This window comes from Oryctolagus cuniculus, chromosome 4, assembly GCF_964237555.1.
Source record: "Oryctolagus cuniculus chromosome 4, mOryCun1.1, whole genome shotgun sequence".
Classification (NCBI taxonomy): domain Eukaryota; kingdom Metazoa; phylum Chordata; class Mammalia; order Lagomorpha; family Leporidae; genus Oryctolagus; species Oryctolagus cuniculus.
This window is the reverse complement of record NC_091435.1, coordinates 138,880,393-138,904,909: the sequence shown is the minus strand read 5'-3', so window position 1 is coordinate 138,904,909 and position 24,517 is coordinate 138,880,393. Positions and strand designations below refer to the sequence as shown.

Sequence of the window (24,517 nt, the reverse complement as noted above, 5' to 3'; positions counted from 1 at the left end):
CTTCTAAAGCTCTACTGACTGCGTGTATACCGCTGACCAGCACCTAACGGAAGACCATGTGGCTCATTACTGTAACAGCCTATGCAAAGAAATCTCCAGAAAGGGAAGTCTTAGGCCCACATTAAAAACTCATTTCTAACTGGACTGGTGAAAAAGAGACTAGTCACAGTGTAACAGGGGCAAGGAAGTCTATGTTGCAGGCTGGAGTCACGAATGCTTTGCATCCTAATAGAAGGAGATGATTTTTCCAGCTATTTCGGGGGCTTAAATTGTGTGGTCTCAAAGGGACCTCACACACGTTGTCTCCTAGATTCAGAATTTGACACTTTAAGGAAGACTGCAGGGCTAGCGCTGTGGTGCAGTGCGTTAAAGCCCCTGCCTGAAGCACCAGAATCCCAAGTGGGTGCTGGTTCACATTCTGGCTTCTCCAGTTCCAATCCAGCTCCCTGCTAAAGCAGTGAGGGATGGCCCAGGACCTTGAGCCCCTGCACCCACTGGGAAACCTGGACGAAGCTCCTGGCTCCTGGCTCCGGCCTTCACAGCCATCTGAGGAACGAAGCAGCAACGGAAGACCTCTCTGTCTCTCTTTCTCTCTCTCTCTGTAACTGTGTCTTTCAAATAAAATAAATCTTTAGGAAAAAAAGAAAGAAAAGTGTAAGAGCAAGCGTAACCTCCACGTTAGGGACATGTTATCAATGAAAAAACTGCATTTGGTTAGTGTTTTTTTTTTTTTTTTTTTTTTGACAGGCAGAGTGGACAGTGAGAGAGAGAGACAGAGAGAAAGGTCTTCCTTTGCCATTGGTTCACCCTCCAATGGCCGCCGCGGCCAGTGCGCTGCAGCCAGTGCACCGCGCTGATCTGATGGCAGGAGCCAGGTGCTTCTCCTGGTCTCCCATGGGGTGCAGGGCCCAGGTACTTGGGCCATCCTCCACTGCACTCCCTGGCCACAGCAGAGAGCTGGACTGGAAGAGGGGCAACCGGGACAGAATCCGGCGCCCCGACCGGGACTAGAACCCAGTGTGCCGGCTCTGCAAGCGAAGGATTAACCTATTGAGCTACGGCGCCGGCCCATTCGGTTAGTTTTATCATTCCAGGAAACTGAAGAAATGTGTTAGTGATCCTTGGAAGTGGGAAAATACATTTGTGATGCGACATTTTCCTGCCTGCTAATTTCTCTGCTTGGAAAGCCCACTTGGGGTGAATTGAAGCCGTAAACACTAGGAGTGAGGCAGACAGAGACCTGCGCTCACATCTCAATATGCACATTCGTGAATGCAGTATTTCATCAGTTCACAGCTACTGACTGCATCGCTGTGGACAAGAAACTTAGCACTTTCTGTTACACTAATTATACTGAGGGGATGTGGAGATAAAGAAGTGGCACGTGCAAAGTGCCCAGCACATAGCAGATGCTCCAAGGTATAGCTTTCCCTCACATCTGCCTGTGAGACCACGCCCTCTGCAGATGGATCCAAACAGTCTTGCACCTTCCTACTCTTAAGTTAGTTTTCTTAGGAGAATGAAAAAGTTGGACTGCAGTTGGGATATTTGTCCCAGGTGGTCTTTGGAACACAGAGGACCGGGCTCTTCCAAAACACAGAATAAACTGTTTTCCAACAGGCAGGATTCCAGCAGAAGCTGGAGTAGTGGCCTGCTTGGTCTGTCCAAGTACCAGACCCCTGAGTTAGTCAAGGAAGATCTCTCCTTCCTTTGAAAAATCTAATCATGAGCTCTGCAAAGTCAACTAATAAAAATGCTCCTGCCTTTATCATTGATCTCCCAACCTAACAACCCATTGACTGACTATCTTCCCACTTGATCTGTACTTTGGCCCAGTTTTCCGCCCACCATTTGCCTGATTGGGAAATGTGCCACATCTGTAGAATCTGTCCAGCCAGCATCCACACTCACCTGGCGCTACACCGGCTGTCCTCTGATAGATTTCCTTCCTCACTGCCCTCTCTGAGGTCCCAGAACTTTCCAGTGACCCTCCCAACTCTGTATAGCTTTCTGTCATACGTCTATGAATAGGGACAGCCAAATCAATATTTTTAATCTGCTTTGCTGCCAGAATTCGATGATCTGTCACAATTCTTGCCCAGTACACCCAATCATGATGGGTAACATGATTTTAGCTTTGTTTATAGAAGTGCTTTAGCTGGGTTACTAAACCACTTCTGAGGGCTGGACTTTGAAGTATGACATTGGCAGCGTTTTACCAGGCTTTTTCACAATCCGGAGCAAGACTATTTTATGCGTGATGGTTAACCTAATTACACAGATCATTTGCACTTATCCTCTAAGATTTTTTCCTGTATTTTCTACCTGGGAAGGGAAGGGTTTTTTTTTTTTTTTTTTACTGATAATTATCCCAACCCAAATTAAGCCACAAACCCTTCCATCTCACCAATTGCTGCTTCTCACCTACAGACTAAGCATAGCTTGTTACAGAGGATCTTAAACAAGGTGCTTTGGTTCTAGGAAGCCTTCGATACTCATGTGCAGATTAAATCACATGTTGGGTTTCATAAAATAGCCTCTTACGTCTACAATTGGGAGTGGTTAGAAGCCGCTGATGTCAAACCAACCCTCTATCACGCTTTTCACATTACATAGTGCAACCGTTTCAAAACATTTTTTGTGTGTCTATGGTGTTTTCATTTTCAGAAAATAGGTCGGGGGTCCACAAACGTTTTCTGCGAGGACCAGATGGTGGACATTTCTCAGCTTTGCAGGCCATACCTTCTCTGTTGCCAGGACTCAACTCTGCCATGATAGTGCTGAGGCAGTGCGGAATCTAGCAATGGACATGCATGGCTGGGAGCTGATGATACAAGTTTTTATTATGGACACCAACATTTGAATTTCATGTAATTTTTATGAGTCATTCGATTTTTTTTCAACCACTTAAAAATGTAAAAAACTATTCTTAGCTTGTGGGCTGTATAAAAACAGGCTGAGGGCTGGGTTTTCCCTGTGGCTATAGTTTTATGATTACAGGATTGTTTATGGCCAGGAGCACATCTGTGTTTAGTAGGCACTAAACCCCTCCCAATTAGGGGAGTCCTCTTCAAGATAAGGAATAAAAAATTGCAAATACAAAATGAGGTAGGTGTTTCGGAAGAGACCCATGCACATGAGAGGCCCTGAACTTCGAGCCTGCGTGGGAATCCTAGTCAGTCTGCCCCTTGTAACACTTGGCTGGGCCTGCTGCACGTTCTCAGACCTGGCTGACTGGGGGAGTCTGATCAGAGATTGGCCAAACAGGCTGTTCCAAGCATAGGTTCACAAGTCCAGACTGATGGCCTGAATTAGAATCTGAGAACAGAGCTGGGAATCAGCTGTCTGTGCCACCAGGCCTGGATGCCACTATTTTTCTAATCATTTTCCAACAGCAAACAAATCCATTAGAACTGATAGCACAAATACATTTATTGTCCTATCTGTGTTGCTTACTCAGAAATAGGCTTTAACTCTAGGTATTGACCCACAACCCAAATAACTAGTTTTATCAAGAATGTCTACTGCCAAGTGACTTCAACAGAGCCTGTGTAAGTACATACTCTTACGTCAAGCCATGTATTTTCCTTCTTTTTAGAGAGAGTTAACTCACTTATCATAAACTAGCTCATCACTATTTGGACTATACACTATTTGGTGTAATATTACATTAAAAAATAATACATTAAAGTTGATTTTTGAAACCACTGAAAAAATTTAAAAATCAAATCTTAGATTTTGCATGCATTTCTGATAATCTATATAGGAAATAAATGACTGTCAAAGAACATCTGGTACACCATCACAGTTATTTGTATATTATCACAGTTGGGAGACTCAAGTAGGTAAGCCAATTGCTATTGCCTGATTAATCTCAAATGTATACAAGACTGTTTTCATGTCCCTGTGAGTATTTTGCATATTTCAGATTTTTCAAATATTACATTCTTATTTAAAAAAAAAAAGATGTATTTTATTTGTTTGAAAGGCACAGTTACAGGGGTGGGGGGGAGAGAAAGATAGAGAGAGAGAGATCTTCCATCTGTTGATTTCCTCCTCAAATGGCCAAAATGTCCAAGGAAAGGCCAGGCCAAAGCCAAGAGCCAGAGGCTTCTTCTGGTGGGTTCATGGACCTAAACACTTGAGACATTCTCCACTGCTTTCCCAGGTACATTAACAAGGAGCTGGACCAGAAGTGGAGCAGCTGGGACTTGAATCGGTTCCCATGTGGGATTCCAGTACTGCAGGCAGCAACTTTACCCACTAGGCCACAATGCTGGCCCCACATTCTTCTTCTTTTTTTTTTAAGATTTACTTATTTATTTGAAAGGTAAAGTACAGAGAGAGAAGGAGAGGCACAGAGAGAAATCTTCCATCTGCTGGTTCACTTCCTAAATGGTAGCAATGGTTGGGGCTGGCCCAGGCTGAAACCAGGAGCCAGGAGCTTCATCCGGGTCTCCCACATGTGTGCAGGGGCCCAGGGACTTGGGCCATCTTCCACTACTTGCCCAGGCACATTAGTAGGAATCCAGATTGGAAGCGGAGCAGCCAGGACTCAAACAAGTGCCCATATGGGATGCTAGCACTTTAAGCTGTGGCTGAACCCGCTGTGCCCGCCCCTACGTTATTCTGAGATGTTTGCTTGGTCAAAATTGCGTGGTTTCTGCAGAATAGGTGGACGTGCTTCTGTGCTGCTCTATTTTTGGCATGATATGAAACAATGTTACTTTCAGTATACAAATGCCTTATCATTATTGCCAGGAATAAAGCTCTAGTGTCAACTGGATATTTTATTTCAAGATCTGGAAAGATCTGTCCCCACTTTTTCATATGACCCTCATTAATAGAGACTTAAGAATTCAATGCTCCAGAAACCATGCAAATGAAAATGCTTCTAATTCTGTTCACCTGTCAGAAAGTAAAACTACTTTTCTCACACAGAAGCACAAACAGAAAGTAAAGCCTGCTTTCTGTTGCATAGATTTAGCTGTTACTGGGGCAGGATCGGTGTAAATAGAAAACTGAAGCTGCCTTTTTCTCTCATCAGGAGTCTTCATTTTTACAATCTAAGACTGTATTGCAAGGGTACTTCAAAAAGTTCACAGAAAATGAAATTAAAAGATTTTATTTTTCTGAAGACCCTTTTCAAATCATGCATGTGAGGGGATCTCCAAAAAGCTCTTGAAAATGCATCTCCTGGACAAAACTAAGCATGGACTTGGCAATTTCTTGCTCCAAAGTAAGCTTCTCTTTCTCTCTCTCTCTCTCTCTCTTTTTTTTTTTTTTTTTTTGACAGGCAGAGTGGACAGTGGGGGAGAGAGAGAGAGAGAGAGAGAGAGAGAGAGAGAGAGAGAGAGAAAGGTCTTCCTTTTTCTGTTGGTTTACCCTCCAATGGCTGCTGCGGCTGGCGCACCGCGCTGATCCGAAGCCAGGAGCCAGGTGCTTCTCCTGGTCTCCCATGGGGTGCAGGGCCCAAGCACTTGGGCCATCCTCCACTGCACTCCCTGGCCACAGCAGAGAGCTGGACAGGAAGAGGGGCAACCGGGACAGAATCCGGTGCCCCAACCGGGACTAGAACCTGGTATGCCGGCGCCGCAGGTGGAGGGTTAGCCTATTGAGCCGCGGCGCCGGCCAAGCTTCTCTTTTAATACTGCTTTCCAAAAATTTTTTGATGTCACCTTGTGTATCAAACTAGTTTCCTCAATAAGGATGACCATAGCTAGCCATTTATTCATCTAGTCAAATATTAACTCATAAACTCACAAATAGTAAATGAGTACTTACCATGTGCGAGGTACTATACTGGGTGTGAGGATCCAGCTCCCAGGTCTCAGGTTCTAACGGCGAGAAACAACAAACAGGAAAATTTCACATGGGAATGAATGGCACGGAGGAAAGACAGCAGGCTGAGGCCACGGTGACTGTGTGTGTTGAGGGGATGGAGGGGACAGGCAAGTACTCCAGATGCTCAGAGGTGGTGGTGACACTGCCTCTGAGACCCAGCTGGTGAAATGGTGTCAGGGAAGAGGTGGCGGGAGCTGTGCCATCCAGTGCATGAGTGATTGGCGCTTGTGAACCGTGGCTAGCGAACACATGCTGAGATGGTCATGCTTTGGATATAGTGGGTGAAATAAAAGCATACCTATAAATAGTATATTGGGTTTTTTAAAACTCATTTAATGTGAATGCTAGAAAGTTAAAAATTACATATGTAGTTTGCATTATATTTCCATAGGACAACACTGATATGGAAAGTCTTAATTCAATCCAGGTATTTTCCAGAATGCATACAAGCCCCCAGGATCCTCCTGCATTGGGTGTGATAAGAGTCCTTAGAGTTGGAGCTGCTCATTTAATATAGTTCTGTGTACTAAGCAGGGCCATGGGCCTCGCCTTGAGAACAACTGCTCCACGTGCATGTATTGACCCTCACATTGCTGTGAAGGGAGAACCATTTCCAATCCCACGTTATAGATGAGGAAACGGAGATCCAGAAGGGCCAAGGAATTTGCAAAGGGGCAGGACTAGAGGCATGGAGGTCAAACCCAGTCCAGGCCTGTTCATGGAAGAGGCAAGGGCTACTGAAGCAGGAAGGAGGCAGGCGCTCAGTGCACCGACACCCCCCCACCCCGTACCCTCTCAACAGGCACCCCTCGGCCCCTCCACCCTCTCCTTCCTCTCTGTCCCCCAGCCCAGCTGTCCAACGCTGGCTCCAAAGTCAAGGCACTGACTTCTTTAGGCCAGGCCAACCCCATGAGACCTGAGGTCCCAAGAACTCTGGGCCTGCAGGACCAGGCCAGTGCCCTAGACCCCTGCCCCTGCTACTCCTCCTACACATGGAAAACAGCCCACATCCCACATGCCTTTGGCTGCACACAATGTGTACCTAGCCCTGTGGGGCTCCCCTCGGACAGGGGCCTTCTGGGAACCTTTACAGCTTGGGGTGTGTATATGTTTTCATGTGTGCGTATGTATGCGTGTGTTTGTGTATATTTGTACATGTGCTTGTGCATGCCTGTACATGTGCTTGTGCATGCCTGTACATGTGCTTGTGTGTGTATGTATGTACATACGTGTATGTGTATGTTTGTACATGGGTATATGTGTTTGTGTGATTTGCATGATTGTGTTTATGTGTATATGTATGCCTCTGTGGGCACGCATGTTTTGTGTTTGTGTATGTGTGCATGTTAATGTGTGTATCTTTGGTGTGTGTGTCCACTGGGGCATCAGAATCCCCCCACTTACATCTTGTCTGCCCCTCCACCAGGTTGCCACAGTGCAGTCACATGCCTCCAGGACCGCCGCGGGTACAGAGGGCAGTGCACCAGGCACAAGGACCAGGCGGGATGCTGAAACGCCCTGAACGCCCGTGCAGCTATCTCAGGATGGCACTGTTGCCTAGGCGAGGTGGTGAATAGTTGCCAGGGCTTGCTGAGGGAGCCATGTGACTGCAGCTTGACAGATGTCTGCGGAGACTATTTCTGGGACTGCACAGCAAGGGCAGGGAGAACAAGGCTGATTTTCCGAAGTTAAGGCTTTTGCCTGGTATTTGCAGGACACGCTCCATTCTGTTATGCCCAAGAGGAGGGAGCCTCAGCCACAACAGAGCAAACGGCAGCCTCAGGGGGATAAAGATTCTGTGAAACAGTGGGGTGAGAAGACGCCGGGGTAGACTTGCCATCTGCGGCTAAGGAAAACTCCTCATTTTCCTTTTTAACTGTTCTGTGTTCCTTTTAGCTGGATTTCAAGGTGGGCACCGTGATTTGGTGCTCTCGCCCTGGGTCCTGTGTGTGTGTGTGTGTGTGTGAGAGAGAGAGAGAGAGAGAGAGAGAGAAGGAGAGAGAGAGAGACAGAAAATCGGCACCTCTGTGTCAATAACCTTTCCATTTGGCAAGAGAAAGGCAGCACCAGGAACCCAAATGAGGGGCTTCTGGCAGGATTTCACATCTGCCATCTTTGCTAGCTAACCCTTTTCTCTAGGAGGCAAAATGGACAAAAAAGAAAATACCAGAATCAAAAGTGAAAAAAAAAATCAAAAGCAAAATAACAACAGAAGGGAACCAGGATGTGACTGTTACAGCTGGCATATTATGTACGCGTAGCAGAAGAAATATTTATTTCCAAAACCCATTTCTCTTTGTACTTTACGACCTTTCAATGTCACTAAAATAAGATTAAGAGAGAATTCTGAACTGATTCTTACGGATCACCATCAAAACAGCTATTCTGGTAGGGTGAGGATGAGCTATTACACTCAACCTCTGAGTGCAGAGAAGTGCAGTGAGATCTCACTCAGATCATCACCAAGTGATTGCGCGGCTCCTACAGATTATGCTTGGAACTGATCGATGGTCACGTGGCTTCCCCCCATCTTTCATTTTTCCATATAAATTTTTTACAGTTGCAGAGGATGAAGGTAGGAAGGATAGAAATTTTGTGAGCAGGTGGCATGTGGGATGTCCCTGATTAATCTGATGGTTTTGAAAAATTATTTATTTATCACATAAGTTATCAGATTCCTTAAATCACCTTATTTTTAGGAATTTCTTTATCTCCTAAAAATATTTTTGGAGGTCAAGAACTGATCATAGGCTTCTAAGACAGAGAGAAGAAAAAGGAATTTCTATACAAATGATTCATGGTTCTCTATATGGAATTTCTCTTCTGTTCAAGCAGTAAATTCTGAGTGAGTAGTCTGTTGATCCAGATTCTTTCTTTCTTCCTTCTGATAGTCCCATTAAGCATTCGTTAACACCTTTTGTAGTTGTCCCACAGTGTGTGAATTTTCTCTTCTGGCTTTTTTCCCCCTAGTCTTTTTTTCTCTTTGTTGCTTGGTTGTGGAAGTTTCTATTGTCAGTCTCAAGCTCACCAGCTCTTTACGCAGTACCAGGGATGTACACGGATTCTTACACTCAGGTCTCATCTACTGATGCGTCCATCGAAGGCGTTCTCCATTTGTCACAATGTTTTTGATTTTTAGCATTCATGATTGATTCGTTCTTAGAATCCTCTTCCTCTCTGCACATTATCTACCTGTTCTTGCATGTTTTCTACGTTTTCCATTAGAATCCTTAGCCTCTTAGTTGTAAATTCCCAGTCTGATAATTCCAACATCCCTGCCGCATTGGAGCCTGGCTCTCATGCTGGCTCTTTCTCTTCAAACTGTGTTTTTTGCCTTTTAGTAAGCTTGTAATGTTTTTGTTGTTGTTGGAAGCTAAAATAAAAAGCACAGAATAAAAAGAATTTCAGGGGCCAGCGCCATGGTGTAGCAGGTAAAGCTGCTGCCTACAGTGCTGGATTCCCATATGGACGCCGGTTTGAGTCCTGGCTGCTCCATTTCCGATCCAGCTCTCTACTGTGGCCTGGGAAAGCAGTAGAAGATGGCCCAAGTCCTTGGGTCCCTGCACCCATGTGGGAGACTGAGAAGAAACTGCTGGCTCCTGGCTTCGGATTGCCCCACTCTGGCTGTTATGGGCATATAGGGAGTGAACCAGCCGATGGAAGACCTCTCTTACTCTCTCTCAGCTTCTCTGTAACTATGCCTATCAAATAAAATAATAAGGGACCAGCGCTGTGGCGCAGCAGGTTAATGCCCTGGCCTGAAGTGCTAGCATCCCATATGGGTGCCAGTTTGAGACCTGGCTGCTCCATTTCCGATCCAGCTCTCTGCTATGACCTGGGAAAGCCGTGGAAGATGGCCCAAGTTCTTGGGCCCCTGCACCCACACTGGAGACCTGGAAGAAGCTCTTGGCTCCTGGCTTTGGATTGGCCCAGCTCCAGCTGTTGTGGCCAATTAGGGAGTGAACCATCGTATGGAAGACCTCTCTCTGCCTTTCCTCTCTCTGTGTAACTCTGACTTTCAAATAAATAAATAATTAAAAAATAAAATAATAAATAAATCTTAAAAAAAAGAATTTCATGGGGGCTGGCAGATTAAGTTGCCACCTGTGATGTGACACTAGCATCCTATATGGGAGCTGGTTCAAGTCCCAGCCACTCCATTTCTGATCCAGCTCCCTGCTAACATGCTTAGGAGAGTAGTGGAGGATGGTCCAAGTGCATGGGAGGCCTGGATGAAGCTCCAGGCTTCTGGCTTTGGCCTGGCCCAGCCCTGGCCATTGCAGCCATCGGGGAAGTGAACCAGAGGACAGAAGATACTTCTCTCTCTCTCTCTTTCTGTAACTCTGCCTTTCAAATAAATAAATAAATCTTTAAAAAAAATTTTCACAGTAGTTCGTGCATGGATTTTTGCTCACGGATTTCTACTTGCTAAGTTGTGATTTCCTGTATTCTCCTGTCTATGTCTCCAGTTTTGGGAGCAGCAGTTAGCTCCATGCCCTCATTTCTCTGATGGTCCTAAATGTTGTTAATTTTTTAATTCAGCATTTCACTTGGTGTTAGGCTGGAGTGACAGCTTCCAAGCTCCTGAAAAACCCTGCTGGAAACTGGAACTCCTTTATCAGTATCCTTTAGCTGTAGGACATGGAAATCCTCTGGTCCACTTAAGGGTGAGGAGTTGTACAAAAAAGAAGGATAGAGTTTATTGAAAGACTATGGAGTGGCTCACAGAATTGTATGAAGACCTGTGAAGGCAAGTCGTGGAAAGTTCAGGATGGAAAGAAAACCCTATGTGTGCGCACCTTCCTTGGGGCATGTGTCTACCGTGGCCTGGGACAGCAGCTCCTGCAAGCTTCAGTGGGAGCAGTCCCTCCTCAAAGAAGTTCAGGGGCCTGTGGACAGAAGCAGGAGGATGCAAGACGGGGATAAGCAGCCAGGAGCTGAAGTCCTGACTCACTTCTTGCCCCTCCCACTGGGATGAAGGAACACTTCATGTGTCAGATCAAAGGCTCTCAGAATTCCTATCCAGTGTTAAAGTTCTGCAGATTCCTTGTCTTGAATGGATTTTTGATTACTAGGGACTGGATTTTGATATGAACTTTATATAAACGAGTCTGACACGTGGGAAACTCACTTATTGTTTATGGGATTTGGTAATTTATATTTCATTCGTTTAACATATTTTTTATTTTTTTAAAGCTTTGTTTTATATACTTTTTTTTGACAGGCAGAGTTAGACAGTGAGAGAGAGACAGAGAGAAAGGTCTTCCTTCTGTTGGTTCACCCTCAAATGGCCACCATGGCCAGCGTGCTGCACCAATCCAACGCCAGGAGCCAGGTGCTTCCTCCTGGTCTCCCATGTGGGTGCAGGGCCCAAGCACTTGGGCCATCCTCCACTGCCTTCCCGGGCCACAGCAGAGAGCTGGCCTGGAAGAGGAGCAACTGGGACAGAACCGGCGCCCCAACCAGGACTAGAACCCGGGGTGCTGGCGCTGCAGGCGGAGGATTAGCCTAGTGAGCCGCGGCGCTGGCCCGTTTAACATATATTCTTAATGTCCATGTGGTGCTTCCCTTAGGCAATTTGAAAACAATATTATTGGGGGAAGTTTCCTAGGTAATTCTCTTCTTAATGCTTCCTTCTTTTTAAAAATTGATTTGAAAGGCAGAGAGAGAGAGACAGAGACAGAGAGAATGAGAGCTCTCATCTGCTGGTTCACTTCCCAAATGCCTACAATGGGGCTAGGCCAGGGCTGGGCCAGGGCCAAAGCATTGAATCAGGTATGCAGTCCAGGTCTCCCACATGAGTAGCAAGAATCCAACTACTTGAGCCATGGCCACTGGCAGGGTCTGTCTTAGCAGGAAGCCGAAAATTCAACCCAGGAGCTCTGATGCAGGCCATGGGTTCACTGTCAGGCTAAACACACACCCTGGTCTCCAGGTTTCCTTCCTTCCTTCCTTCCTTCCTTCCTTCCTTCCTTCCTTCCTTCCTTCCTTCCTTCCTTCCTTCCTTCCTTCCTCTCTCTCTCTCTCTCTGTCTCTCTCCCTCTCTCCCTCCCTCCCTTCCTTCCTTTCTCTTTTTTAAATGGAGCTAAACTCTGAAGAAGCTGCCTGATCCAAAACCTGCTTTTTCTTACCAAGAGAAATTAAAAGTTAAAGAAAACAATCACAAGCCCAACAGCCTATTTGCGAAGGATTTGGGAAATAGTGAGCCACGGCTTCCCCCGTCCAGCTTTTTTTTCCTGCTAACCTGTTGTAGCAACTTGGGGTGAACTGCAGAAACTTGAATCCAAGAGCATCCATTGCGGCTAGTCGAGGTTGGGTGAGATTTCTTGGTAAGCATGACTGACTTGCAGACTCACTGCAAGAACTGAAGAAGCAGATTGAAGGTTGTGCTTTCCGAACAAGAATTGCAATGCCTTTGCTGTGAGCAGGAAAGCTGACAGTAAGCGCATTATTAGGAAGCTGCTGACCAAGTTCTCACACCAATGTAGACGGTTTGTGCTCACATTTGGAGAAAACTGCAGGCATGAACTCAGGGAAGAGAAGTCAGGAAAGGAGATTGTGAAAAAGTAACAGGGAGGGGCTGAGGCCCAGGGAAGAGGGTTTCAGGGACAAGGGAGGGAAAAGAGGATCCGAGAGAACGCATACCAGCAAGGAGTTTGTTGGAAATTTTACAAGAGTCATTCTGGTGGGATGAACCAAGCCAGAATGCAGGAGGTGGAAGAGTGAGCGGGAGGAAAGAAAACCAAGACCGTGTTCACTACTTCAAAAAGCCAGGCTGTGAAGGGGCAGAGGGTGGTTGCGACAGAGTTGAGCAGAGTGGCTTTCCCATTATAGAAGATGAGAGAGACTGCTAGTACATTTTTAAATGCCTGGGGGAGGATGCGTATTGAGTAGTAGTTGAACACACAGGAGATTGATGTGTGATGGAGAGTGTGGTTCCTGAAGAGGTGGAAAGTGGTAGGATCAGAGATTTGAGAAGAGGGTGGGATTTGAAATGCCGGCAATGGAGAATGAGAATGTGGTTCAGGCATTACAGGAGGGTAACTGGGCAGTATTGAGTTCCAACACACACAATCTGTACTTAAAAATGAAATGTTGCAAATATCTAATCTGCAGATTCTAAAATATTGGATTCGCTGAGTCAAGGTGGGGTGGGGGCTGGGCAAATCCTATTATGATGCTTGTCCTTGGTTCTCTCCCCCGTAGCAGACAGCCAAGAGGTTGGATGATGTGGCATGTGCGTGCTTGTTACCCCTTCCTTTAGGAAACTAATTCCCCAGGCTCAAATCACAGGCACCTATAGCTCATCTCCAGAAGATGTGACCCAAGGCAGGCCGGTCAGGTACTCTGTCCTAGGAATTTCAACTGGGGATACACGCAACTGCTGAAGTTGGCTCATTGGCAGTAGTGCTGTAGGAATTTCCAATGGGAATTTCTAGCCCTGCCCTGCTCCCTCTCTTTCTGGAGGCATGGGTGGTGTGAACTCCCCAGCATTCCTCCTATAAACCATCTCTTGCTTACTGAGAATTTTCTGTCCCTGATAACCAAACACCCAAGCTGAAACAAGAGTCCATGTGGTTTAAAGACTTAGCAATCACCATCACCATAGAGCTTAAGAACTGAAGTGGGCCCTCCCTTGCCAGCTATGGGAGAGTGTAAATTCACATGCACTACCAATACATACTGTGTTGTGCAGAAACCCGTAACTCAAATGCCCTTGAGAAACAGAGAAGCATAAGGAAACATTTCATAACCTGGGTTATATATTTTCTTAGGAGATATGCTTGCAGGGACCAGCTTTGTGGTGTAGCAGGTAAAACTGCTGCCTGAGATGCCAGAATCCCATATGGGAGCTAGTTTGAATCCTGGCTACTCCACTTCTGATCCAGCTCCCTGCTAATGCTCCTGGGAAAGCAGAAGATAACGCAAGTCCTTGGGCTCCTGCACCCATGTGGGAGACTTGGATGAAGCTCCTGGCTCCTGGCTTTAGCCTGGCTTAGCCTCGAATGTTGTGGTCATCTGGGGAGTAAACTAGCATGGATGGGAGATCTCTCTCTCTCTCTCTAACTCTTTCAAATAAATAAATAAATCTTTAAAAAAAAACCCTATGATTTCAAAGTCACTCACAAATTTTTTAAACAAATACTATAAAAAGTAACATACTATATATTGGTGCCTCTTAGGACAGACTCTTCCTTTTTGCCTGCTGACCTTTGTAAAAAGGGTAGCATCTTTTTCATGCCATGTTTTAATGTTACACGTTTTAATGTTCATTTAGGAATACTTTGCTCAGGGATATACTGTATTAGTCAGCTTTTCATTACTACAACTAAAACACCTGAGAGGAGCTACATTACAGAGGAAAAGGTTTATTTTCACTCATAGTTTTTGAGGTTCACAATCAAAGAGTCGCCTGGTGTGTGATGGGGGTGGAGAGTAGGGCATGCGTGAAAGAATGATCACATATTGAGCCAGGAAGTGGGGAGGGAGCCCGTTTGACATCTGCTCTGCAACCGCTCCTTACAAAGCCTGCATCCTGACAACCTAGTCCAATCCAATGACCTTCCAAGGTCTCACCTCTAGACACTATAATTGGATTAATTTCCATCTTTAATCCATTAGCATAAGATGGACAGGGTGAGGATTAAGCCTCCAACACATGGGCTTTTGGGGGACACTCAAACTAATATCCCAACATAACAGTTTATCTTTTGAACATGCACAGAGGCATACAAATGCAGTCTTAAAATGCTGTGCTTACAAATAATTTATTCTCATCTCATACATTTGTTTTTCAGCAAAAAAATGCATAGTTATATTATTTATACAGAATTTCATATTCAAGATGGTGGGGAACAAATGTCTCAGAAAAACAAAATCATAGCAAACAATACACAACAGAAATGAGTTACGATTTTTTCAGCTACATGCAAAGAATTGACCAAAGTGGTATCTATTTCTACAGATTATTTTGCCTATCAAGTAACGTGGAATTAAGATTAAGTAATGCTCTTCTTTCAGAATACATTATTGATCTGAAACCACCTCGTAGCCCATGCATGGAGGTTTACACATCATAAGAATGCCTCTCCAGCTAGCTAAATACAACGCTTCAGGATGTAGGTGAGGACAGGAGTGAGGGTAGCTTAAGAATTAATTTAGCAAGCAGTGGGAAAATTTTCTTTCTTTTTTTTATGGCTGCACTATTCTTTACTTCCTTTTCCTCCATTATCACCATTAAATGAACTTGAAGAACAAAACAAAAAACGCAGACACAAGATCAATGTCCATTTGATCTTTGTGAAATCCTCCCTCTGCCTCTGACCTGAGGATAAAAATGAGTATGGCCCTTCTACAAGTAATGCCCCTTGCTGCAAAGGGAGACCTGCTGGCCGGACGGTCTTAGGAACCTCAGTACAGTCCCCATATGCAAGTCTTTCTATTAGAAATGAATGAACCTCATAAGGCAGATGGTTGGAGAAGGCTAAAATACACCTGGCATCCTTTTAGTACCTTTTGTCTTCAAGGCTGACTTGTGAAGGTGAAGGCTTCAAGGGCGGTGGAAATGGTCTGGGAGAAGGCTGAAGTGGAGAGAGCGCTGGCTTGCACGCACTGTGTGAGAACAGAACAGCCTCTCAATCCTCCCCTCTGCCGGCCCTGAAACACAGACAGCTTTTCCTGGGCCGTGCAGCAATGGCGCAGGGACGGAGTGCCTAGGGCTGTGCATTCCAGCGGCCCGGGTCTCTACAGTGGTCATGCCCTCCTCGAAGGGGAATGTGCCTCACCTCTTTATTGCCTCAGTACTCAGTTGCTCAGTTCCCAATCATTTTGCTCATGGGCTCCAGAAAAGAAAGCCAACCTGGTGGACCTTCCTGTGCTTAGCTTTGCTGGGAGAGTGGATTTCATGAAGTTCCTGGCCAGAATTTTTAAAAGATTTTGACAGTTACCCTTATTATACATTTAGAACCAATCTGACATGTTGCTTTGAAAAACCACTTTTTACCTTTCTTTAAATTTTACATTGTTTACATTTCAAAAGCCCTATTTGGGACTTTTTCACCAGCTTAAGAGCTCAGGTGATTCGACTCCCAGGACAAAGAGGAAGGTTTCCATCTAAGGGCTAAGGCTTGTTTTTTTTTTTTTTTTTTTTTTTTTTTTTTTTTTTTTTCCGAATTGCCATTATAACCACTGAAAATATAAAATGAAAACAGCATCTCCTTAAAAAAATTTCCCATGGATTTCCTTTTTTTTTTATTTGCATCCAGCATATTAAAATCAGGTAGTGCTTTCTAACTAAAAACGGAACTTAAAGAAATGCATGTGTTCCTAAGCTTGGTCTATGAAGCAAGGGTTTATTTACATGGTTCCTGCCTCCAGGTTGTGGTGAACGGTGGGTAACAGAGCCAAACTCACAACACAGCTAAATAAGCAACTGCAGATCCTCCCACTCTGCCTTGAGTGCCTATTGCGTATGGGGTGGGGGGTGAGGGGGAACGGGGGTGTCCGAGAGCTGTGAGGCAGGAGAAAGGTAGTCTGCACTTCTACACATTCAAGAATAATTTTGTACATTCAAGAGAGTTTCCTTGAGAAATGCCATGTTTGGAATAGTTTCCAGAGATGGTTGGAGAACAAAAAGCATCATAGCTTATGTGTTACATTTAGAAATACAATATTAGGGGACATTTTCAAAAGCTTGAAGAAAATGCTGTTTCTCCATTGATTTAACACAAATAGCACACAAGTGGGCATATTGTTGCATATAGGTGTGTGTTCAGAGCTTCGAAAGTCACGTCCTGCCACAATTAACAGCTAACAGAGCAGTACTGGCCTCTGACCTATAAATAAACACGCTAATTCTGCAACTTGCTCACAGATTCTTAAGAAGCTGCTTTAAAACAAAACTGGTTAGCAATCTGCAAACCAGAAATGCAACACATGGGTCTTCTTATGAACAACAGAAATTTGTATTAGCTTTTTGGAACAGTGACTGAGAACTGGCATCCATTTTCACAGTTAAGAAATACCTTTATAAAGGTGAAAAAGTAAAATCTTCAATAGAAACGCATGTGTCCTCTCACAAGGGAGGACAGTTGTTGTCAGCCTCAGCCACTGAATGCTTCCTTTTTCACTTTGTCTAGGCTTGTTCACTTTCTGCCAGGCAACATATGTCAGAAAATATTGGCAATCCCTCAAGAAAATTATTCTAAAGGTGATTTACACTTGGCTGGTGCTATTCCCTCATGCCTTTTTTTTTTTTTTTTTTTTTTTGACTCAGGTCCTAATTTTATGGCAACAAATGAATGACATTAAGCTCAGTAAATCCACTACTCAAAATGCATCAGGACCCTAGTGTTCAGGTAAAACAAAACAAAATACTCTAGGATGCCAAACGGAATCTCTCCTACCTATTTGGATGCTTAAACCCTAGATCCTCACATGCTTTTCTGGGGACACAATTTAAATTCAGGCAAAACTGTCTGTAGTTGAACTGGAAGCCCACCCATCCTGCCTGCTTGAGTCTAATTCTTCTTTTTCTCTCTTTTCCATGCCTTCTTCCTACCTTTTAATGATTTTTCCAGATCTATTTTTTCTAAAGAATGTTCTGTAAGTTATAACACAAAGATCTTAAAAGAGGAAAAAGGCTCAAGAACATTAATGTTAGTGAATTAAGCATTTAAAACTCATATTTATATATTAAACTTGAAAATGTCATTTCATCTATGATGTTCAGACACTTAATAACTTCACAATTTAGGCACTTTGGATGAATCACATTTCATAATAGTATGAATAATATTAATCTTTCAATAATTATTGTTAGTGTTTTTATTAATCGTGATAAAGGTTCTTCAATTCTGCACATATGCCCACTATCCTTTCATACATATTGTACACTAAATTTTCAAGTTATTTTTAACCACAGGCCGAGGGGCAGACAGAAAACATAAGAGAAAGAAAAAGGAATTGATTCGGGCTAAATTAGTATGTTAATTGAAATAAGATTCTGTGCATTCGTTACTCTTGTGATAACAGAAAACAGAAAATATCCAAACTCAGTGGTTTAGGATAGTCTGGATGGCAAGGTCAGAAGGTCAGAGTCTGGTCCGTGGCCAAAAAGCCTTTCTGATGCTTCTCCCTCTGTTCCAGCACAAGACAAAAGTCTGTACTAATCTGTATGGGTGTGTGCCCAATATCTTACATACAATAGGTGCTCAAAGATCACCAAAGGGAATATATGAATGACTGCATCAACGAATGTCAACTCAGAGGACACTGACAGAGTGCAGTCAGTGGTGGGGAACTTCAACAGGTGAAACACAGGACGATAAAACCGTTAAGTGACTAGTAATGTTTTGTTTGAGATTTTACAAACCTGATTTCAAAGACATCCAGTTCGTCCCTTGCTCTACGTAAAAATTATAGTCAATTAAAGAAATCTACATGTCTAGCTCCAATTAGTGTGTGTGCGTGGTCAGGCAGCACAGCCGTGCGCACCAATAAATGCCACTGTGAGAACAAGACCAGCCCCTGTGTTTTCACGCCAGCTTGGAAACTGAATTCTGTCACCTTGAAACCAACGGCAAAAGCTGGAAATGGAGAGGACTCCTACCGTACCTGTATCCTACTATAGCCCTGTGTAGATTAGCAACAAAATGAGGTGATTTGAAGATAAAAATTCCTAGTTATTATTGCTGCTGGCTCTCAGATTCAGCACCAAATCAGAAAAAAGAGACATGATAAAAATCACCTCCATCCCCAAATTTTGCATTCTTAAAAAATGATTCCCCGAAAGGAGCACGATGGATTAGGCTTAGCAGCGTCTGGTCCGTGAGCACTCACGGGCAGCGTTTATGAATGGAAACATGGGAGGCCGCTCCGTCCAGCTGGGCAGCCCCATCCTTTCTCCCTGGGCTATTTCGGGAAAGTGAATGGCCAATGGAAAAGATCTCGTTTATTTTTACAGGCCAGTCCTGACAGGACCAAAGATCTCACTTCCTCTCTCTCTCTCTCTCTGGGAAGGTCATCCTCTTCACCTGCGCTGGAAGAATGGCAGGGAGGAAAGGAACCTGTTAGCCAAGTCAGTCAATCTGAAGCCTCCGGGATGAACCCACAGGGTGACTGGCACTCAAACACCCTTATTTCCCAGGCGACATTACCATGGGGCTCCTTGAGATATCATCTAGATTATGACTAACAAGTAAAAAATAAAACGCATTACATAATATGCTTCAAAATTCTACTGCCAAAGTAGGTTGTATGGAGACAATGGAATGAATTCTTATTTATAATTTGGCCTACATTTCCAACAGCTGAACACGATCACGGAAAACTTAATTCTAATAGATGCAGCACAAAGGAGAGCGTGGAAAAATATTGTTAAAGATATTTTATTCTGATTGCCACACTGCCCCTGAAGTATATAATATGCACCTAGATACTTGCATGCTCGTTTGCTTCTAAAATATCATTGGACTTGACCAGAAACCACTATAATTTAGCTAATAATCTCTGTGATTCATCAAGTTGTCCTTGGTGTTCAACAGTGTGTAGTGTACCTATGTGCAAACAGAGAACAGAGCCAAAGCTCGGTTTTCTACCAGAATGCCCTCGTATCAGTGATCTATACTACTTATAAAGCCCAAGCTGGAATGGGGGAGGCCAAAGGGACCAGCAAGAGGGTCCTCGTTCACTCTGGGACACGCTGGGTGCTGACACCTCCACGGGGAAACGTGTGTCATTTTCCTGGGCCCGTGCCTCATAATCACTTGAAAATGATACGGGTATAATTTTATCCTCAAGTGGCCTCTGCTTAAGGACAAAGGCACGGGGCAAGAGGAGAATTCTGTTTGTGGACCCAGAGGATCTCCCAGCAAAAATTCACAATGACAAATTCAGCGTGTGGTTTGCATTCTCCAACAAGTCATGCTTTTTAAAAGTCTTCCTCTTGAAAGCTCCTTCGGAAAGGGAGGTCTCATTTTACAAAGAAGCTACAACACACTCTGCAACCTGCTCCTCTCGCTTTGGAACCAACAGTCTTTGAGGCTCTAAAGAGACAGCAGTGGCATGCAAATAAATCTGCATGTGGCATATTCTGATTTCCACAGTTGTCCTTGAATGCACGTATTGCATTAAGTTACAGCTAAGAACTAACATCTGTGGTCAGCGCAGATTATCAGTCTGGGTAACCTACTGGGATTTTCCCTGCAGTCTGCAAAGGATGAGACGCTGACATTCACCAGCAACTGTCTAGAGTATTTACGATCCCATGGAGAGGTTCAAAATAAAATACAGACATCTATACACTCAACTTCCATGTGCAAATTAACACGCAAGATACACATATACAAGGGTCCGGGTTCCTCCAGGGAGTTGTGCAAAAACTTCTCTGTTTACATAGTCGTGATAAAAAGCATAAACAAAAACAGCGATGTCTTCAGGAGTGCCAGCCTATCAGCGCTGAGGTAATTGTCCATCTACCTTATGTGCTTGATCTCAATTATTCCACAAAGTCCAGACTCCCCATTCAATGACTTATTTGGCTCTTAACCAAAATAATGGGCCACGAAGTGTAATCAGTATTTAAATAAGCTACCTCAGTGGTTTAATTTAGAGTTGCCACCGTGGTCACAGGTCAGCATTGAGAAGAAACCTGTGAATCCGGCCATAATAGGACCTCGAGGGCAGGCTCACTGATTTTTCAAGGAATTGGGATAACTGCCCATCATCTCCACAGTTTGGATCCCAATGAGACTTTGGTGTTTTAAGTGGGTAACTGTAATCTCATTTAACTCAAAATGTTCAGTTACAACCCAAGTAATCTGCTCCTGCCTTTCCTAATATAATGGCCTCGTTTATTCCTGAATATTGTATTGTTAATTTTAAGCAAGGCTGGATGGCATCAGTCTAGAAACAGCACCTTCTCATCCTCCCCCATGGCTGCATCAGGAACCACAGGCACATTAGCAAGTTGGCTCCTTCTCCTTGTAGAAACGCCAAATGCTCTGTATGACCCAACTACTTCCGGTCCTGCCCAAACCTTAAAACCAACACCATCCTGCTTCCCTCCCGGGTGGGACGGTGAACCCTGACACGCAGGGAACTCCTCCTGCTCTCCCCAGGCAAGAAACTATTTGAGGACCAGCCATTTGGGCATTGCTTCAAAAGGCACATTTATTCCAGTGGCAAATTAAATAAGTAGCAAAGCGAAAAAAAATGAAATTAAAACAAACAAGAAAATCAGGATGGGTTTTGTGGAACACATGAAAATAAACAGGAATCTGGGATTCGTACAAACCACTCGAGCTCCTTACCAAGAGCTTCCCCAGAGTCCCTAAGGTAGAATAATTCACAGTTGTGTCATGACACTCACAGGCCTTCAGAAAACACTGTTGAAAAAAGTAACTGAGGAATCTGAAGCAGCTTGCGCTGATGTCCAGTTCAAGTGTACGGAACGCAGGAGGCTGCGAAATCCAAAACTATGACAAAGAAAATTCAGTGCATATCACAGACTTGGATAAATTATGAAAAAAATCATTGTATATATTACTATTTAAATAACATCTGAGACATATTTCAAAATAACGTGTGTTCACATTCCATGCATTTTCTAGCAAGGGAAGCCCTGGGTTTGTGTCTTCGGGCCAGTTTCCTACAAAGCTCCATTCTTCGGACAAAAATAAGCTGGAATGGAAGTACCCGGGGAATTTACCTATTGATCCTCTTTACTGCATTCCTGACCTCAGAAGGCTCCTCGTTATTAGCCCTGACACCGGAGACGATTGGAAAAGCGAGCTGTTTGGGGGTTTCACTTGGGATTTTGTCAGCTTCCTCCTCAAAATCCCTGCGTGCCACAGTCGCGACCTGAATTTTTCCCACAGGGACAAGAACCAGAGCCTCACCCCTCACCCCCTCCAGCCCGACCCCCTTTTGTCATTCTTCCAAAGTCCCAAGTGGGCCCGGAGCCCCTTGTAAAGCAGGGGACTTTTCCCTCCGGGGTCTCAGCACCCTACTCCAGCAAAGAAGGAAACACAACAAAACCTGAAAACAAACCAACAACAGAAACTGCCAACAAACAGGTGAGCAAACCAACAGCCTCGGGCGAGGCCAAGGCTCACTTTTTACTGCAGAACTCCGAGTTTTTTAGGAACCGCCTGATGACCAGCCCCAGGCAGACCACCAGCAGCAGCATGTAGCCCACGGTGCCCGAGAAGGTGGGCGCGGCGGGCGGCTCCTGCAGGAACTGGCGCAGGCCCTCCTCCACGTAGTACACCTGGTCATAGATGCTGAGGAAGGTGAAAATGTGGAACAGCTGGTGGCTGTGGCCGATGATGTCGAACAGGCCTGGCTGGATGCGCTCGGGGATCTTGCTCACGTTGAAGAAGGCGGCCACCACGAGCCAGAAGTAGCGGCGGTAGAAGTGCACGAAGAGCGTCGGGTTCTCCCCACGCAGATCGAAGAGCAAGCTTTCCAGCATAATGGGGCAGGCCATGCTAAGCGGCATGATGAAGACGAACGTGCGCAGGGCGAACGGGTAGGCGCACCAGTCGGTGCGGCTCTTGCAGCAGGCCACGGTGCAGGCCACGGCCAGCACGAAGGCCACGGGCAGCACCAGCGCGCGGTAGGCAGCGATGAGGCCCGTGCAGTCCACGTGCCAGCCCAGGCGCTGCTGCACGTACGGGGTCATCACCCTGGCGTCCAGCAAGCTCAGGCCCGGCAGCAGGTAGTAGTAGTAGGCCACCGTGCTGCCGAAGCCGTAGTAGCTGATGGACGCGTAGTCCAGGTAGAAGAAGACGGCGCGCAGGCGCAGCGACAGACAGCTGAACACGTGCGCCGTGCAGCTCATGGCGAAGGTCAGCAGCACGCCCGACGCGTAGCACCACAGCGGCAGCAGCCCCGGGTGGTGGAAGGGCAAGTCGCGGCCGCTCAGGAAGAAGAGGCGGCAGAACTTGCTCAGGAACAGCAGCAGCGGGATGAAGTGCGTCCAGAAGTTGAGCGTCTCGTTGGTCGGCTTCAGCACCGAGGCCAGGCACTCCTGCGCCGTGCACGGCAGACGCCGGTAGCCCGACAGGATGAAGCACTCCACGAAGTCGTCGGGCACCTCGTCCCAGCGCAGCAGCGGCTTGGCCGACGCGGGCGGGTCCCCAGAGGCGGCGGGGTGGGGGTGCCGGCCGGCCCCCGAGGCCGCCGCCGCCTCAGCGGGCGGGCCCTTTGTGCCCGCGCCCCGGGGCTGCAGGCGCCGCGGCATGGTGCCCGGGGCTTGGCTAGGGCGCGCGCAGGCGACCTCTGGTGCCGGCTCCCGCGCGCTCCGCAGCTCCGGCCGGCCGCCGTCGGAGCCTTTGTGCCCACGCCCGGGACGTCGCTGCAGGTTCAGGACAAGACCTGCGCCTCCGAGCACCCGCTCCTACAGCGAGAAAAGGAAACAGTCAGCAGGCAGCGCGGCAGCCGGCAGGAGCGCGCGGGGCTCGGAAGCCCCCTCGTGAAGCTCCCAGCTAGCGGCGCGCAGCCGCCCGCGCTGCGGCTGAGGCGGCTGAGGCGGCGGCGGTGCGTCGGGCTGCGGCGGCAGCGGCGCGGCGGTGACTGGGCATCGCGCGGTGCGGGTGCCGCTGCCGCCGCTGCCTTCGTCGCCGCCGCCGCCGCCGCCGCCCCCAGGCAGGAGGCGGGGATGAGCGAGCCGAGGCGCCGAAGAAGGGCGGGGGCCTCCCCGGCTAGGGTTTCGCGGCCGCCTCGGAGGAAAGAGTTGTCCCCAGTCTCGAGTTCCGTACCATCCCCCCTCCTCGGGCCGCCGCAGCCGGAGCCGACCCGTTAATGATTGATGTGGGGGGCCAAAGGCTGGCCAGCGGGGTCGAGCGGCCGAGGACCGGGATCGGCGCTGAGGTTCGAGACCCAACAGCCATGCGGGCGTTCTAGAGGACACTGGGGAGCCGCGGCCGCGGGGGAGGGGCGGGGGTGCGGTGCGCCCCTGCTGGTGTCTCCCCAGGTGGCTGCGGAATCCCGGGGCTGTGAGACCCGATCGGGGCCGTGCCATTGTCAGATACCTGGGGCTGCTGCTCCCTCGCCGCATCTCATCTTTGCGGGTGTGTGCGTGCGCGCGCGCCTCTGCGCACTACACCTAGCCTTAGTTTATCTTCTCGTCCCACTGACTTCATCAGGTGCGTCACCATCCTCCCAGCTCCCTCGCCCGTGTGCTGTCCAAAGCAGGCGTACCCCAGACTGGCCTCCGGTCGCGGGAGCTCGCCAGCTCATGCATCTTCTTGGTCTTGTGTCTGTATCTGGGATTGTTCTTTGGAGCCCAAAGTCCAATCGCTGGGGAACGAGCTGCTCCAATTCCACGTTTTAATGAGAGGGAGAGGAAAAAAAAAATTGTTTTTTTCAGATGATGATCAGGCGATGCAGAAAGCCTTTAATGATTTGAGGAATTTAATGAGTAGGGGTTCCCAAGCAGAGCTGTGCGGCGTTGAGGGAGGGCGTGGATGAGGGAAGACGTCAGGAAACAGGTACATTCTAGCACAGGCTGAAGAGAGACAGGAGACCGGTTCATAGAGACGGGGAAGGTGGTTTGGATAAAGCTTATGCATTGTTCTCCAACAGTACCTGGCGGGCGAGTGTGGGTGCGGGAGGCGGGAAGGAAAGACAGCTTGAAGGGTCCAGGTGGTTGTGATGCACCGCAGTGTGA

At 46.7% G+C, this 24,517-nt stretch overlaps 1 protein-coding gene across 2 annotated transcripts; it reads right to left on the bottom strand.

Moving 5' to 3' along the window:
- Window positions 1–20,989: 20,989 nt before the first annotated feature.
- PAQR9 (progestin and adipoQ receptor family member 9) lies at window positions 20,990–24,018 on the bottom strand. 2 transcript variants are annotated; one of them, XM_051818664.2, is made up of 2 exons: window positions 23,880–24,018; window positions 20,990–23,245 (listed from the first exon to the last, which is right to left on the bottom strand). In XM_051818664.2, exon 2 carries the CDS (start codon window positions 23,087–23,089, stop codon window positions 21,956–21,958), a length of 1,134 nt encoding a protein of 377 aa, XP_051674624.1. In that variant the 5' UTR covers window positions 23,090–23,245; window positions 23,880–24,018; the 3' UTR covers window positions 20,990–21,955. The 2 variants fall into 2 exon arrangements, with proteins under 2 accessions (XP_051674624.1, XP_051674623.1); XM_051818663.2 differs by lacking the exon at window positions 23,880–24,018 and adding an exon at window positions 23,607–23,779.
- Window positions 24,019–24,517: the final 499 nt, after the last annotated feature.